Here is a 13717-nt window from a genome sequence, read left to right on the forward strand (position 1 = left end):
TTCATTCCAAACAATCTTTTTGGTTTTTGGAGTTTGCTGATTTATTGCTACTTTTCCTGTACAACTTCTCTGACTTCCTTCGACTTACTTGGGTCTTTCAGATCATTGATACTACCCGAGTCAATAAGAGTTACTCGCGCATGTTGTGTCCAACATCCACACGCTATTTATTGAGCATTTAACTTGACATCAGCTTGAGATTTCTGTGCAAAATGCTCAAAGAAGAACAGTGATGAAGTTCCGAGTCTACAGTGTCAACAACAAAAGTGGAGATCCATCCAGAAATGCCATTATCTACATCACTGGATGCAGATTTCATTTCTCACAAAATCATCAGATCCATTATTAAAAACGAAGGTAAGATAAGATTGCGTACATTCATTCTCCTCCTCGTACAAATCAACCTCGTCCTCCTTCCTTTTTTCTATATCTAGTGCTCGAGGAGAGATTCAACTCAATCCCCTTCCAACATCTGGTCTAACAAAGAACGAATCAAACTCAGGCCGCGTACTACTTCTTCGGGACGCACTTGGCCTGCACTGCAAGAGTGGCCATCGTCTCCGGACACCCAACGTCCGCACCGTATGCCTCCGGCGCCACCGGCAACACGCAGGACTCCTTCCCCAAGCAGGCCTACCATGGCAGAACAAGATGAGTCAGCTCAGTATCGCAGAAGCCGTGCAGGTATCAATGTCAGCAGAGAGCCTTACCTTCTCGGCTACAGCCTTGGCCTGCGGAGTATGGCAGCTCCCTGTGGTGAAGTTGCCGCACATGCCGCCGGGGTTCCCAAAGCTTGCGAAATCAATGGACTGGATCACCTTCTTCCCCGTGCACTTCAACCGAGCCTCCGGCTTCGCGTCGTCATCGACGCTTCGGATCTTGCTGTTCTCCCTCGACCATGACCTGACGTGTGCGGGGTGGAGATCGGAGACGACGGTGCAGATGTCGTCCCTCTTCACCGTCATGATCTGTATGTCCTCCGGCTTCCCGCCGTGCTCCTCGAAGACGACCATGAGGTTGTCCTTCGGCTTCAAGAAGGACCGCGGCACGTGATACCTGAAACCTTGGTTGCAAAGTTCTCAGAACTGCACTCTTCCAAGGCGGCCGCAGTTTTAGGACGACACTGCCACATTACTCACACTGATTGAGAAGCCTTCCCGAGAGGATTGAGGTAGGAGATCCAGTAACGACCGATGCTTTCGCCGTTGATCCACACCAGTCCTTTCCCCATCGAGTTCATTTCCAAAGCAACTGGATCATGTCCGGATGGAGCATCGAAGTATCTCTGGAACGAAGCTTATTGCAATCAGCATCAGAACACATGGAACAAAGATGACTTCCTCCTCACCTTGTACCACATGACTGGGGTATCACTCTTAGCCTCCTCCCACTTGACAGCATTCACTCCCTTCTCAGAGAAGATGCCCAACGTCTCCCCGGTCAATCCAACCTGTGGGGATGAGAAATGTTCTTATGTCGTTACAGGACCGTCCAGTTCTTCTCTGTGACAAAACAACAAGCACCTGGTGCCCCCACACGCTGTGCGACAAATCCAACGTTCCGGCGTTGAGACCTTGGATGACGACGGTATGAACGCCGGCAAGTCTGTGTTCCAAGTACGCTCCACTATCCTTCATGGCGGAAGGATCAAAGTTGAATCATTATAACACACAGGAGTACAATCTCTACGGCGATTCAAGTTCTTACCGGCAATCCAACAGTCAAGCCTAAGATTGCGATGTGGTTGGTTCCTGCATTTAGATCCATTGGCTTCTGGAAGACAAAACTTTTCTCGATCTTAGTTCCATGCCCAGATCCTGCAGCAAGTACCGGACACGAACACCACTGGGACGCATCATGCTGTGGCTTCGGATGAACCGACCAGTGGAATCGAACACTGTAAAGATAAGATACCTATGTATTTGCCATTGACGAACGCATGCATTGCATGGCCGAGGTTTGAAACTTGAAGCACAGGTCGGATGTCCTGTCGCCGAGGTAGATCGTCAGCATCCAACTTGAAGCTTCATTTGCATGGAAAGGGGAAGCAACAATGAGTGCCAATTCAAGTAGAATTTAGCCAGCAATCAAGCCCGACGGCATTTCATCAAACACCTACCTTGTTGTGTACCACAGATAGTCCGTGGTGTCCTTGGTCAAGTTCATCAACTCCAGGGGCCCTTTGGATATAACCGAGGCATGGCGAAGCGTCGGGATGAGGTCGCTCGTCATCTGCCATTGGTTCTTCATGCTGGATTCCTTCGCTACATCGAACGTCCTCGCATTGTGCTGAGCGTTGACCTGTGGCAAACGAGCACGAGTTACAACACCTGCAACATCCTCTGTTCTCCAACGAAGAAGGGGTAGAAGTTATACTTAACTCTCTGGCTATTGAACACCACAGTCTTACAGTCCGGCAGAATGCTGATGGAGCGGCGGGGGAGATAGTACTCCTCGCCTCGGAAGCTCACCGTGCCGTCTTCTTTCCTGTTGGTGTTGGTCAAGAAGGCAACGCATACATGGCTCTCCGGTATCTCATACAATCTGGCCTGCAACTCCACAAACTCATCTCATCTTCGAAGGTGATCTCTTGAACTGGATGCTGACAGTGTTTGATCTTCTTCTTACCTCAAAACCCTTGTCAAAGGCTTGGACGGACGGCGTCCCCCAGAGCAGACCCTTCCTGCACAGCTTCAGTGCATGGTGCAGGTCCCTCAGATGCCCCCATTTGGGCTCCTTCTCCATCCCTGGATCAGCATGAAGAACGGATGTCAGTGCGATGACGAGAAACCCAGATCGAAGCTTCCGAGGAGTCTGCCTACCGTATTCATCCAGGGGAGCTTCGTCGTAGTATCTCGTCATCATAAAAGCCGCGCCGGTTCTTCCAAAGTTGGTTCCTCCGTGATACTGAACAGGAGAAGCGAAGGTTAGAAGATCGCGCTGCCTTCCGACATGTCCTCAGGGAAGCAGCAGTTCCATACCATGTAGTAGTTCGTGAGGGTGCCGTTCTTTGAGAAGAAGCGTGCTACGGAGTATGCAATATCCTCTGCTGACCTCTGAGATGGTGGATCACCGAAGACCCTGTACCTGAAACAACCAGAGAGCGTTTGGTAGTGCCATGAAAGCCTCAAACTTCCAAAGGGACGATTTGCTACTCACTGAGCAGTCCAGTTCTCAGTCCACAGCGAAGGCTTGCTCGGATGGTTCGGCCCTGTAAAGGTATCGCCGCAGTTCCTCCCGTTGCATGCATTGATCTACGTGTGAAACAATGGCGATCGGATCAGCATATTATGACTGTTGTTGTCCGGTATCAATCTAATAAGTTTCATGCAGCTGAATCCAACGTAACAATACCACGGGACCGGGAGCGTCGTTCTGCTTGCACATCACCCACGGCACGCCGGCGCCGAGCCCCACGGCCATGTTGCCTGCCCACTGAATGTATTTTGAGCCGCCCTCGAATGCTCGCGCCACGTTGTTGTACTCGTTCTCGATCTGTCGCAAGAACAGCAAGGTTAGCACTTTGAGGCAAAGAGACACGAGCTTCTTCTTCTTCTTCTTCTTCTTCTTCTTCTTCTTCTTCTTCTTCCTGATATGATATATGCAGCAGGGACTGCAGGGAACAATATGGGTGAACCTGTAATAGGATGATGGGACCTCCTTGAGAGGCAAATAGCTTCTCGTCCTTCATCATCTGCACAATCGTCCTGGCAAACCTTTCCATATGATGCTGCATGAACCCACAAAACTACCACATTAAGTGTCTTGCTGGAGCAGAAGAGACCATGACCAGGGTTTCCAGTCTACCTTGAAGGGTTCGTTGTCTGTTCGGAAGGTGATGTTGGCGACCTCCCGAAGCCAGAACGGGAACCCTCTGCCATGATCAGAGAAGCACGTCAAAAAACAAGATGCGGAAAACCAGAGCTAGAGCTCCCTGTTACACACCCATGATTCCATTCCGCTTGGATGAAGGGACCGAGTCGGAGGGTCACATACATCCCATTCTTCTGCACCAGCTTTATGAACCCCACCAAGTCATATCTCCCTTGGAAATTGAACTGTGGTAAGCAGCATTCAACTCTCAGCGCTTCCCTTCGATGTTTGAAACCTTCTTTTTGCTACAGGAACGACACCTTACCTGCCCGTAGAGAGGCTCGTGGATGTTCCAGAAGACGTAGGTTTGGATCACGTTCAGTCCCCCATGCTGAGCCTTCTGGATGATGTCCGGCCACATCTGGTCACCAAAATATCAAGAGAAGAACGAACTCTCGTCAGCGCTTCAAAGTTAACCCATGCGAGTCGATGCAGACGGTTCGTCACCTCGGGTGTGCTTCGAGGGTAATGGACCGACCCCGAGAAGAGAAGCTCTCTCCTTCCGTTTATGATCAGTGACCGGCTATCATAAGTCACTCCTTGTACGCTGCCGCCACCGTGGGCCGCGCCGGTGCTGGCGATGGCGGCGAGGAGGAAGAGACTGACGAGAGTCCGCGCCGTGGTCTCCGGTGACACCGCCATGGTTCTTCAGCTCTTCTTTCTGCTCCAGGAATGGGATCGATGGTGTAACCCGATCTCTGACCGACGCAGATGCAGATGCAGATGCGATGACAGACTGATAGCTGGATGGGCGTGCTCCTCGTGTTGCTGTTGAGTGTGAGAGGGATGAGATCAAGAGACACGGTTTCCCACTCCAGGGAGAGAGGGGGAGCGGATATTATAGAAGGTTTCGGTTGCCTGTGGCCATGGGGAGCCCCCGAGAAGGCAGGCAAAGGCTTACAGGAATAGCCATTTGCCATTGCATGGGCGTGTTTCGGTCCGAGGGAGAGGGGAGGAGGGTGCGGTGGTGCATTCCGCTGCCTCCTCTTTTCTCTCCCGCCCGCTCCTCTCTCTCTCTCTCTCTCTCTCTCCCCCCATCTTCTTGCAGAGGGAAGGCAACGGATTTGTCAACGCATTGGGATGAGCTGGACCTTTTGTTGACCAAGTCTCAAATCCTCTCGTCTCTTTTAGTTAACTCAAGACAAACCATGATTAAATCATTGCATCTTACAAAAATTAAAAACAATTGTTTTTATATGAGTACATAAACAAGTCATAGTGCAAACAAGAAATGAAAACAAATAGATAAAAGCATTTGCATCTAGACACCCTTTGTTATATATAAATCTTTCTTAGTAATCCATCATCTAGAGAATATAAATATAAATATATATTAATATTATAAAAAAAATCCATGCTTAAGTTGTTATCTAATTGATAGATTAAACAAAAAAGTAAAGATAAGAAGAAAAAACTATATCCAAGAGGTATCAATGGACTTACCAGAGTTTCTGAATGCATGATTTTAATTCGATAATAGTTTCTGAATGCATGATTTTAATTCTATCGAATTTAGAATCGGAATCGAATCGATCCAAAACAGTTATAGTTCTAGTTTCAAAATCAATAATTATGATTATGGATATGGTTTTGAACCAAAATTACTTATTTTAAATATTTTTAAATTCACTCTAATTAATCATTTATTAAACTATTATAAAAGAGAAATTCGTCAACAAGGGTGTTTAGGATTTTAAAATTATTTTTTATCGGTTCATAACTCAATCGAAACCATTGGTTCTAGTTTCGATTTCAAATTCTAATCGTTATAACCTAATTTTTGCTTGGATCAAAACCTTTGATTTGAATCGGAATCGCGGTAGTATCATTATTCTTTGATGATCTATTTATACTAAATCTGCTTTCTCTTTCTATTTAGATCCGAGAATAGAACTTGAAGAATTATAAGGTTAGATCAATGTTAAGATTTATTGATAAATTTATTCTAAAACATAAAATGAGGGGAAAAAAAAAAGTACATAAGCTTCATCTTAAGACTTTTTCTCCACTCCTAATCCCAAGAAATGAACTTGAAGAGACTAACTTCTTTCGGCCTCAACAGCAGCTGAAGAAAGAGAAAAAATAAAAAAGAACAGATCGATAGATAAAGAAAGGTTGGTTTTAGCAGCCAACCTTTTTTTGAATAGAGAGAGAAGAGAGCAAGAGAACCAATTTATTTTCCCTTTTTTTGCATGCTAATTAAAAGTTTTAAATGTTAAAGAAACAAATCAATATATAAGAAAAGAAAAAAAAAAAGAAGACAAACATATTCCATAGCATTTAGCTAATTACCTAACAAATAGTTGAGAAAAGTAGGAAAGATAAAAGACTCTAAATCAGTTTCCATCCATGTAGAAAATAATAAAAAATACTTTTCATTTCACAATTCCAAATCAATAATTCTTTTCAACAATAAAGTGATCAGAAAATTTGCAACAGGAACATGTTTTTAGTCTATCACATGCCACGTGGCAAACGATCCGTGCTTCTTACATTTTTCGAAAAAATAAATATTAGAATTTAAAGACAAAGCAAAAAAACACAACAGATACAGTAGTCAATGCAGTAGATAGTAGATTTTATGAGCTCAGACGATGCACTCCGTTTTCACCCTCTCAAGCGTAACGTGGTGACTCTACAGAGACCGTCCAATCACAGTGGCGGTAGAGTTTGAGGGTACGAATAGTTATTTGTTTTCGGCATCTGAAACTTCGGGGACGTGTCCCGACGAGACATCGAGACACGTCGTCGTCACGATCAACGTTTTTTGCTTGGACGGTGATCTCGACGCTCCCCCGTTCTTATTATTCTCCCTCCCTCTTCCTTCCTCTCGAGTCCTAAACAAGTGGAAGACGAGCCGAGCACTCGATCCCATCTTCCAAACCCAAACAAACGCGTCGCATCATTCCACCCAACTCTCTCAATTAGCAGGAAGTAAAGAACACCTCAAGATCAAGACAGGAATCCGCGCTTTCCAGGCAAGGTAATCTTCGCTCTCTCTTTCTATTAATTTCCCATCTTAATCTCATCTTAACCCTTTATTCCGTCAGGAAGACTGCTTGTAAGAAATCTATTGTGATTGTTATTATTGCTACGGATATCTTTTTGGTATTTGATGATGTGGTTGTTGTTGATGTGAAGGGGGTGGGGGATGGGGTTTGTGAGCACGGCGTTGGGGCTCTGTGGGTTCGGCGTGGGGCTGTCGGCGGGGATCGTCATCGGATACTTCCTCTTCATCTACTTCCAGCCCTCCGATGTCAAGGTACGGCGCCGCTTGGCTGATCTTGTGTCTGGTGGTGGCCTGTTTGATCTAGGTTTTTACCTGCTCTTGCTGTGAGACTTGGTCTTGTTGTTCGTGATGCTGCATTTGACTTGGCATGACTTGCAATGAGATCTTGTTTTGCTGAGTTTCGAGGATTTGAGAAGTTAGTGGGACTTGTTGATCCGTCGTTCTGACTGCAGTCCAAGTGTTCTTTAGTTAATTTAATGGAAGGAATGTTCGACGATCAATTTGTGTTGAAGTTTTCTGAATGTAGGAAGCAAAAGTTGGATCTGACATTTCTATGTATCTTAGTTGATTATGGCATGCTCGTCAAACATCTGCATAAACAATACCAGCTATTTCTGTTGGGCGAGAGTATCTTGACATCAAAACTTTACGATGATGATTTGGGTTTATGATGTTTTTTTCTTGAAGGTTTAGAAATTGCTGTGATGTTAAATCAAGGTTGTTATTGACTGGACAGTGTAGAAAAACAAGGATCAACTTTAGGACCCCAATTAACTTTTGGACCAAGTCATATGGACGATAAGTGTGTTTGCCGTTTGCAAGATATAAATATATATAATATCTTTTGTTATCTCATTGTGGAATTTGCATGCATAAACAGTGAGGAACTTTAGAATTGGAAGCTGGATGTTGCAAATTAGTTAAAAGTTATTAACTAAACTTATTATGAAAAGGAGAGAAGAAAGGAGAAGTTATTATCCTCTATTGCTAGATATTTTTCTGTCAATGGTGGTTTTTACTGCCCAATGTCAATGCATTTATTTTCTCATTCTTCCCAACTGCTACTTCTTCATGTCAATAAAGACAAGATTGTAGTTGATTATCTCCAGGCAAGTATCTAGGTGTATAACATCTCAGTCTCTTGTATATATTGGGTTATGTCATGGATATTGGAGAACCTGGTCCACCGTCTGACTAAACAGTTCGACAGATCACCTAGATCTTGCATATAGTGTTTAATCTTCACACTTTCTCAGTTGTGAAGGGGGCTACCTGTCTCAGGTGACTGTCCAGTTAATCTAGGCAGCTGATGTTCAAAGATAATGGTTCTATGCTTCCTTGCTTATTAAAACATGAAGTTTTTGTAATTCACTTTGATGCCTTCTACATTTTTATTGGTTCTAAATACAATTTAGAAATCAAAATCTGATGACGTGTGGTTACTCTCTTACAAAATTTTGCTTGATCAGGATCCTAAAATCCGTCCACTTGTTGAACATGATTCGAAATCATTGGAACGGATGCTTCCTGAAATTCCCCTGTGGGTGAAGAATCCAGACTATGATCGAGTAACGTATCGTGCTTATTTTAACTGATACTGTGGACTCGAGTACTAGAAACTGTAGTTCTTATTTTTACCTCTTAATAAATAACTTCTATTTTGCTGTTTGAAGATTGATTGGTTAAATAAGTTTCTAGAAATGATGTGGCCTTATCTCAATAAGGTATGTCTTCATTCTGAGTCCTGATTGATGTCCGAGAATGAAGTACCAAACAGTGCCTTTTTTTGCTGCCATATTAATGTTTTTTGCTCTACAAGGCTATCTGCAGAACTGCAAAACAAATTGCAGATCCAATAATTGCTGACAATACCATAAAGTATAAACTCGATTCAGTTGAATTTGAAACCTTCACTCTTGGTTCACTGCCACCTACTTTTCAAGGTAAGCACTTGTGTGAATCTTATATATGATTTTGGTACATCTATTTGCTGATGAATTTTGTGATGCACATTATTTATTGAGATTTCCAATATTTTTCTCTTTTATGCTCTCCAATAGTTTTTGCTTACTGCATGATTCAAGTTGTATTCCTGGTTTTGTGCATCTACTGATTTTCTGTAATGTTGTCCAATAATGTGCATCTACGTTTGAACCTGTGCCAGGAATGAAAGTGTACATTACAGAAGAGAAGGAGCTCATTATGGAACCATCACTGAAGTGGGCTGGGAACCCTAATGTCGTCGTTGTTGTGAAAGCCTATGGATTAAAATTGACTGCACAGGTCATTAATGTATACCTTTTTGTTGGTAGATCCATCATGCAGTTTATGTTTTGCAACAGAGGGTGATGTTGAAGTCACAAGCACAGTTAGCCAATTTGTTAACATTTTGGCAGTTTGAGATTTTCAGGTGGTGGATTTGCAAATCTTTGCCACTCCACGCATTACATTAAAGCCGTTGGTCCCTAGCTTTCCTTGTTTTGCAAAAATCTTGGTGTCTCTCATGGACAAGGTGTGTGAGAAAATAAAAACAAACTTTTCACTTGACGTACTTCATGAATCTCTCATTGGTAAGCTATTGGCAAGATGTGTAACCATTCAGAATGTTTTCTTTTGCAGCCACATGTTGACTTTGGTCTAAAACTTTTGGGGGCTGATCTTATGGCAATTCCTGGCCTTTATAGATTTGTTCAGGTTGTTTACACCTTACACTTTCTTTTTTTCTTGAGCATTCATGACATGATAACTTTTTGGCTTTAGAAATTGTCAATATGCATATTTGTTTGAGGCTGTTTGGAATAAACTTTAAAATAACCTATTAACTTTATAGAACAGTTTAAAAACTGAATGAAAATTTCATTGCATTTGAGATCAAGATAACATGAGTTAGAGGTTAGTCCCACATTGCTAAGGAATGAAAGAGTCGGGAGACATCTATTGGTTTTTGCCCACAACTTGAGCCTTTGGGTTGTCTACTCACATTTATGGTAACCCTGACCTGGTTCTACTAAAAGAATTCCAACAACAATGTCTTTGTAGGTAGTCATCCACCACCAAGGGCAGGAGGAAACAAGTGCTTCCAATGCCATAGGGTTTTCAAACTAGCAACCTGTCAACCACCCAAGCTATTGGGCATTAGCGGATCTTTCTTATTTTATCTGCAATTGCATATGATATGACACAAGGTAAGCAATACCGAATAATACCACCCGGTATGGGCGGTACGTACTGGTCCGATGGTATACTGGTACGCGGACCGCCCATTACCAAGCGGAACGAATAATAATAATAAATAAATATATATATAATAGAAAACGGCTCGGCGATTATATATATATATATATATATATATATATAATTTAAATAAATGAGGCGATGTTGCCCCGCATGGGGAAGGAAAAGGCGACGTCGCCGAGGCGATGCGACATCGGCTTTTAAATAAATAATATATATATATATAATCTTATATAAATATATATATATATATATTATTTAAATAAACGAGGCGATGTCGCCCCGCGTGGGGAAGGAAAAGGCGACGTCGCCGAGGCGATGCGACATCGGCTTTTAAATAATAAAAAAAAAATATATATATAATATACCGAACGGTATACCACTCAGTATACCGAGCGGTATACCGTACCGTACCGAGCGATCGTCGAAACTTCGGTACGGTACGAAATTTCAAACCTTGATATGACATGCCATTGAAGATTTTGGATTCACATCCGCTGTATGCCTAGCCACAGATGTCCAAGAATACATGTGGTACATACGTATCTGAAAACACTTCTATTGTGGAGTTAGAAAAAGGGTCTTGGTATGATGATTGTTTTTCTTTGAATTTGTTATCTTTTTTTAGTATTTTTTTAATATCATATGCTGCCAAAAGCGCCTAGGAATTCCTTGGTTTAGAATTCATTTGAACTCATAGTTTTTATGATCCGATCATCATCTCTTGTTTGACTACTTACTTACCAGAAACAGTGAAGCACTTTGTACGGTTTAAATTCTCAATTCTTTTCCTCTGATGCTGTATGATGGACTATCTGCAGGAAACAATAAAAAATCAGGTTGCAAATATGTACCTGTGGCCTAAAACACTAGAAGTGCCAGTTCTGGATGTTTCAAAGTAATTTGATGCCTATATGTAACATTTAAGAAGCATAATTTTTTTATTCCAAAAAAAGGGGATACCAACTCCAGCATCTGTATCAATGATCCTGTTTATTATTGCAGAGCCTCAAGGAAGCCTGTTGGAATTCTTCATTTGAAGGTTATCAGAGCATATAAGTTAAAAAAGAAAGACCTATTGGGGAAATCAGACCCATATGTCAAACTGAAGCTTGGAGACGATAAGCTTCCATCAAAAAAGACAAGAGTGAAGCATAGCAATCTTAATCCTGAGTGGAACGAGGAATTTAAGTTTGTTATCAGAGATCCAGAAAATCAATTTGTTGAACTTAATGTCTATGACTGGGAACAGGCATGTGATTTTCTGGGTACAATTATTTCCTTTCACATCAGTCATATGGTCTTTGTTGTTTGCTAGTTTTTCCTTCATTGAATGTCTATTATGCTTACTATGTAGGTGGGGAAACATGAAAAGATGGGCATGAACGTCATTCGACTGAATGAACTTGCCCCCGATGAGCCAAAAACTCTGACACTCGACTTGCTTAAGAATCTTGAGAGTAGAGATGTTCAGAGTGACAAATCACGTGGACAGATTGTTGTGGAAGCATTGTACAAACCTTTCAAGGAAAAAGAGGTACCAAAAGATGTCGGTGAGAATGCAGATGAAGTAGAAAAAGCTCCTGATGGTACACCATCAGGCGGCGGTTTGCTTGTTGTTATTGTTCATGAAGCTAAAGATCTTGAGGGCAAGCACCATACAAACCCTTATGTGCGTGTCACCTTTCGAGGAGAGGAGAAGAAAACTAAAGTATCTTGTGAACTAAATATTGATTTCCGCTGCATTCTGTAAAGTTTCTTTTACATATGACCCACTAATGGATTCTTATTAATTTATGGATGCAGCACATAAAGAAAAACAGAGATCCAAGATGGGAGGAAGAGTTTCAGTTTGTATGTGAGGAGCCTCCTATCAATGATAAAATGCATGTGGAAGTACTCAGTAGGGCACCAAGTATTGGCATACACCCTAAGGTACTCCTTGACATGGCATTTTTGCAAGAAATCTGTTAGTATGTAAATAGGCCAACTAGGAGAGATTCTTAGTGATTAGTGGTGCCTGATTCAAGTTTGCTTAGTTAAGTGTGCTCATCTGCATTTTATAGACACTTGGATCATGTCTGATGATTGAATTACAGTTCTTAATTTGACTGTCGTTCCTTGAAAAATATACATGTATCTTTGAATTTGATTGGTTTGAGCTGTTGTATCAGGCATGCTCATATTATGCTTAAATCTTTTGTTCAAAGTCCATAAACAGGTTTCACTCTGAAAAGCTAAGGAAATGATCTAATATATTTCTGTGTGTTTCATCTGTTATGATTCATCCTGCTTGCTCAGAAGGCATCGACTATGCAGGTTGATAACTTAGTCTGATAAACAATTTGATAAACCTTTGTAATTTACTGGTTTGGTAACACCTGCTACTGCAAAGACACACACGCCATAAGTACAAGCATCACAAAAAAAGAAGGTTTGTTTTAGATGTAATTAATTGGGCATCATGTTGTAATTTGGATGTGATGTTGATTTCCTTTTTTATTTATTTATTTATTTATTTTTGGTTTACAATGATTGAAATTTGTGATATCGTGTTGGTTGTTTTGTACAAATCAGTAGTTTCGAGGTCTTTACATTAGCTGAGACATTCCTTTTTCTTTCAGGAAAGTTTGGGATATGTTACCATTAGCCTCACAGATGTGGTGAACAACAAGAGAACCAATGAGACATATCATCTCATCGACTCCAAAAATGGTCGAATTCAAATAGAACTGCAGTGGAGGACTTCTTAGAGCTATCGAATGAACGAATCCCAGCATGGGAAGAGATTGTACTTACTGAATCAGATGCAACAATGATAAAGGTGGAAACCTGTTTGATATTTCATAAAAGAATCTCTGTTCTTACAAAGTTGCTTTCTTTTCAATACATAATAATGTTTGAATTTTTGTGGTATAAGATTTAAAGATAGAAAATCATCTTTGGATTATATGGAAGAAGAAGAAGAAGAAGAAGAAGAAGAAGAAGAAAAATCATCTTTACAGGTAGAAAGTGTTTTTCAATTTTCCTTCTTCTTTCTTTGCCTCTTTCTGAAGTGAGGTTTCATAGATTTTACCGGTTAAATGTAAGTTACCGAGTCTCAACTGGAATTATGAGCAAGCTTACAAGTTCTAAGGCTTGTATCACTGCTTAGATCCTCTTGCTTCGTTTCCCATGGATAGAGTAAACCTTTTGCACTTGTGAATATAAAAATTACCAGAGGGAGATTATTTTTCTTGTACTAAAGTGAGAACACTAATTGGTTAAAAGACATTCTGGCAACAGTAAGAGAGGATTTTTTTTTTTGACTTGGTAACCATTTCGGAGGAGGGAGGTCCAAACACTCGTTCGCGTGGTTTATTATTTGTACCACGTGTGGCTTTGTTTAAGACTTAGATTATCTTAAGTACAGGTGTTAATTATTTTTTGATGGGTGTCAACAGTGTTCCAATTTTTGATGTTTGTATCAGAGAGTGATGATGGATGGATTTCACACAAAATTCAAAGTAGAATGGTGCCGAGGAGCTGTCGTGCAGATTTGTGACTTTGGGAATCCTGTGGGTGGGTGTCTTTTTTTTTATTTTTTTCTTTTTGTTGTCT

The 13717-nt window shown here is 41.5% G+C and overlaps 2 protein-coding genes across 6 annotated transcripts; one reads left to right on the forward strand and one right to left on the reverse strand.

Moving 5' to 3' along the window:
• Positions 1-326: 326 nt before the first annotated feature.
• On the reverse strand, positions 327-4678 carry LOC103973829 (beta-galactosidase 11-like). Of its 2 annotated transcripts, XM_009388492.3 has the most exons (19): positions 4321-4677; positions 4139-4234; positions 3946-4058; positions 3808-3874; positions 3638-3730; positions 3355-3495; positions 3160-3254; positions 2982-3087; positions 2823-2907; positions 2629-2747; positions 2382-2549; positions 2120-2301; positions 1915-2024; positions 1708-1817; positions 1524-1631; positions 1349-1450; positions 1140-1285; positions 711-1056; positions 328-633 (listed from the first exon to the last, which is right to left on the reverse strand). In XM_009388492.3, exons 1-19 carry the CDS (start codon positions 4513-4515, stop codon positions 511-513), a joined length of 2505 nt encoding a protein of 834 aa, XP_009386767.2. In that variant the 5' UTR covers positions 4516-4677; the 3' UTR covers positions 328-510. The 2 variants fall into 2 exon arrangements, with proteins under 2 accessions (XP_065001719.1, XP_009386767.2); XM_065145647.1 differs by having other exon boundaries at positions 327-633; positions 2629-2907; positions 4321-4678.
• A 2021-nt stretch (positions 4679-6699) lies between these two features.
• LOC135582344 (synaptotagmin-2-like) lies at positions 6700-13603 on the forward strand. 4 transcript variants are annotated; one of them, XR_010496144.1, is made up of 15 exons: positions 6701-6856; positions 7015-7135; positions 8353-8451; positions 8557-8607; positions 8703-8826; positions 9048-9166; positions 9294-9395; positions 9503-9577; positions 10939-11015; positions 11123-11369; positions 11475-11828; positions 11924-12052; positions 12742-12941; positions 13038-13122; positions 13588-13603. XR_010496144.1 is itself a non-coding variant. In XM_065149408.1 (13 exons), the coding sequence occupies exons 2-13, from the start codon at positions 7025-7027 to the stop codon at positions 12868-12870; spliced, it is 1443 nt and encodes a 480-aa protein (XP_065005480.1). In that variant the 5' UTR covers positions 6700-6856; positions 7015-7024; the 3' UTR covers positions 12871-13022. The 4 variants fall into 4 exon arrangements, 2 of the variants coding, with proteins under 2 accessions (XP_065005480.1, XP_065005479.1); XR_010496143.1 differs by lacking the exon at positions 13588-13603 and having other exon boundaries at positions 13038-13354; XM_065149408.1 differs by lacking the exons at positions 13038-13122; positions 13588-13603 and having other exon boundaries at positions 6700-6856; positions 11475-11654; positions 12742-13022.
• The last annotated feature ends 114 nt before the right edge of the window (positions 13604-13717 follow it).

Source organism: Musa acuminata, chromosome BXJ3-4 (genome assembly GCF_036884655.1).
Source record: "Musa acuminata AAA Group cultivar baxijiao chromosome BXJ3-4, Cavendish_Baxijiao_AAA, whole genome shotgun sequence".
Taxonomy (NCBI): domain Eukaryota; kingdom Viridiplantae; phylum Streptophyta; class Magnoliopsida; order Zingiberales; family Musaceae; genus Musa; species Musa acuminata.

What these genes read in the sequence shown, in the direction of transcription:
- LOC103973829 (XM_065145647.1), bottom strand. Translation starts at nt 4,515, where the DNA reads ATGGCGGTGTCACCGGAGACCACGGCGCGGACTCTCGTCAGTCTCTTC. An exon ending in ACGAGCCTCTCTACGGGCAG is followed by an intron (nt 4,059 to 4,138) that starts GTAAGGTGTCGT and finishes TGCTTACCACAG; the next exon opens with TTCAATTTCCAAGGGAGATA. An exon ending in ACTGAGAACTGGACTGCTCA is followed by an intron (nt 3,088 to 3,159) that starts GTGAGTAGCAAA and finishes TGGTTGTTTCAG; the next exon opens with GTACAGGGTCTTCGGTGATC.
- LOC135582344 (XM_065149407.1), top strand. Translation starts at nt 7,025, where the DNA reads ATGGGGTTTGTGAGCACGGCGTTGGGGCTCTGTGGGTTCGGCGTGGGG. An exon ending in TGGTGTCTCTCATGGACAAG is followed by an intron (nt 9,396 to 9,502) that starts GTGTGTGAGAAA and finishes TTTCTTTTGCAG; the next exon opens with CCACATGTTGACTTTGGTCT. An exon ending in GCCTTTATAGATTTGTTCAG is followed by an intron (nt 9,578 to 10,938) that starts GTTGTTTACACC and finishes GACTATCTGCAG; the next exon opens with GAAACAATAAAAAATCAGGT.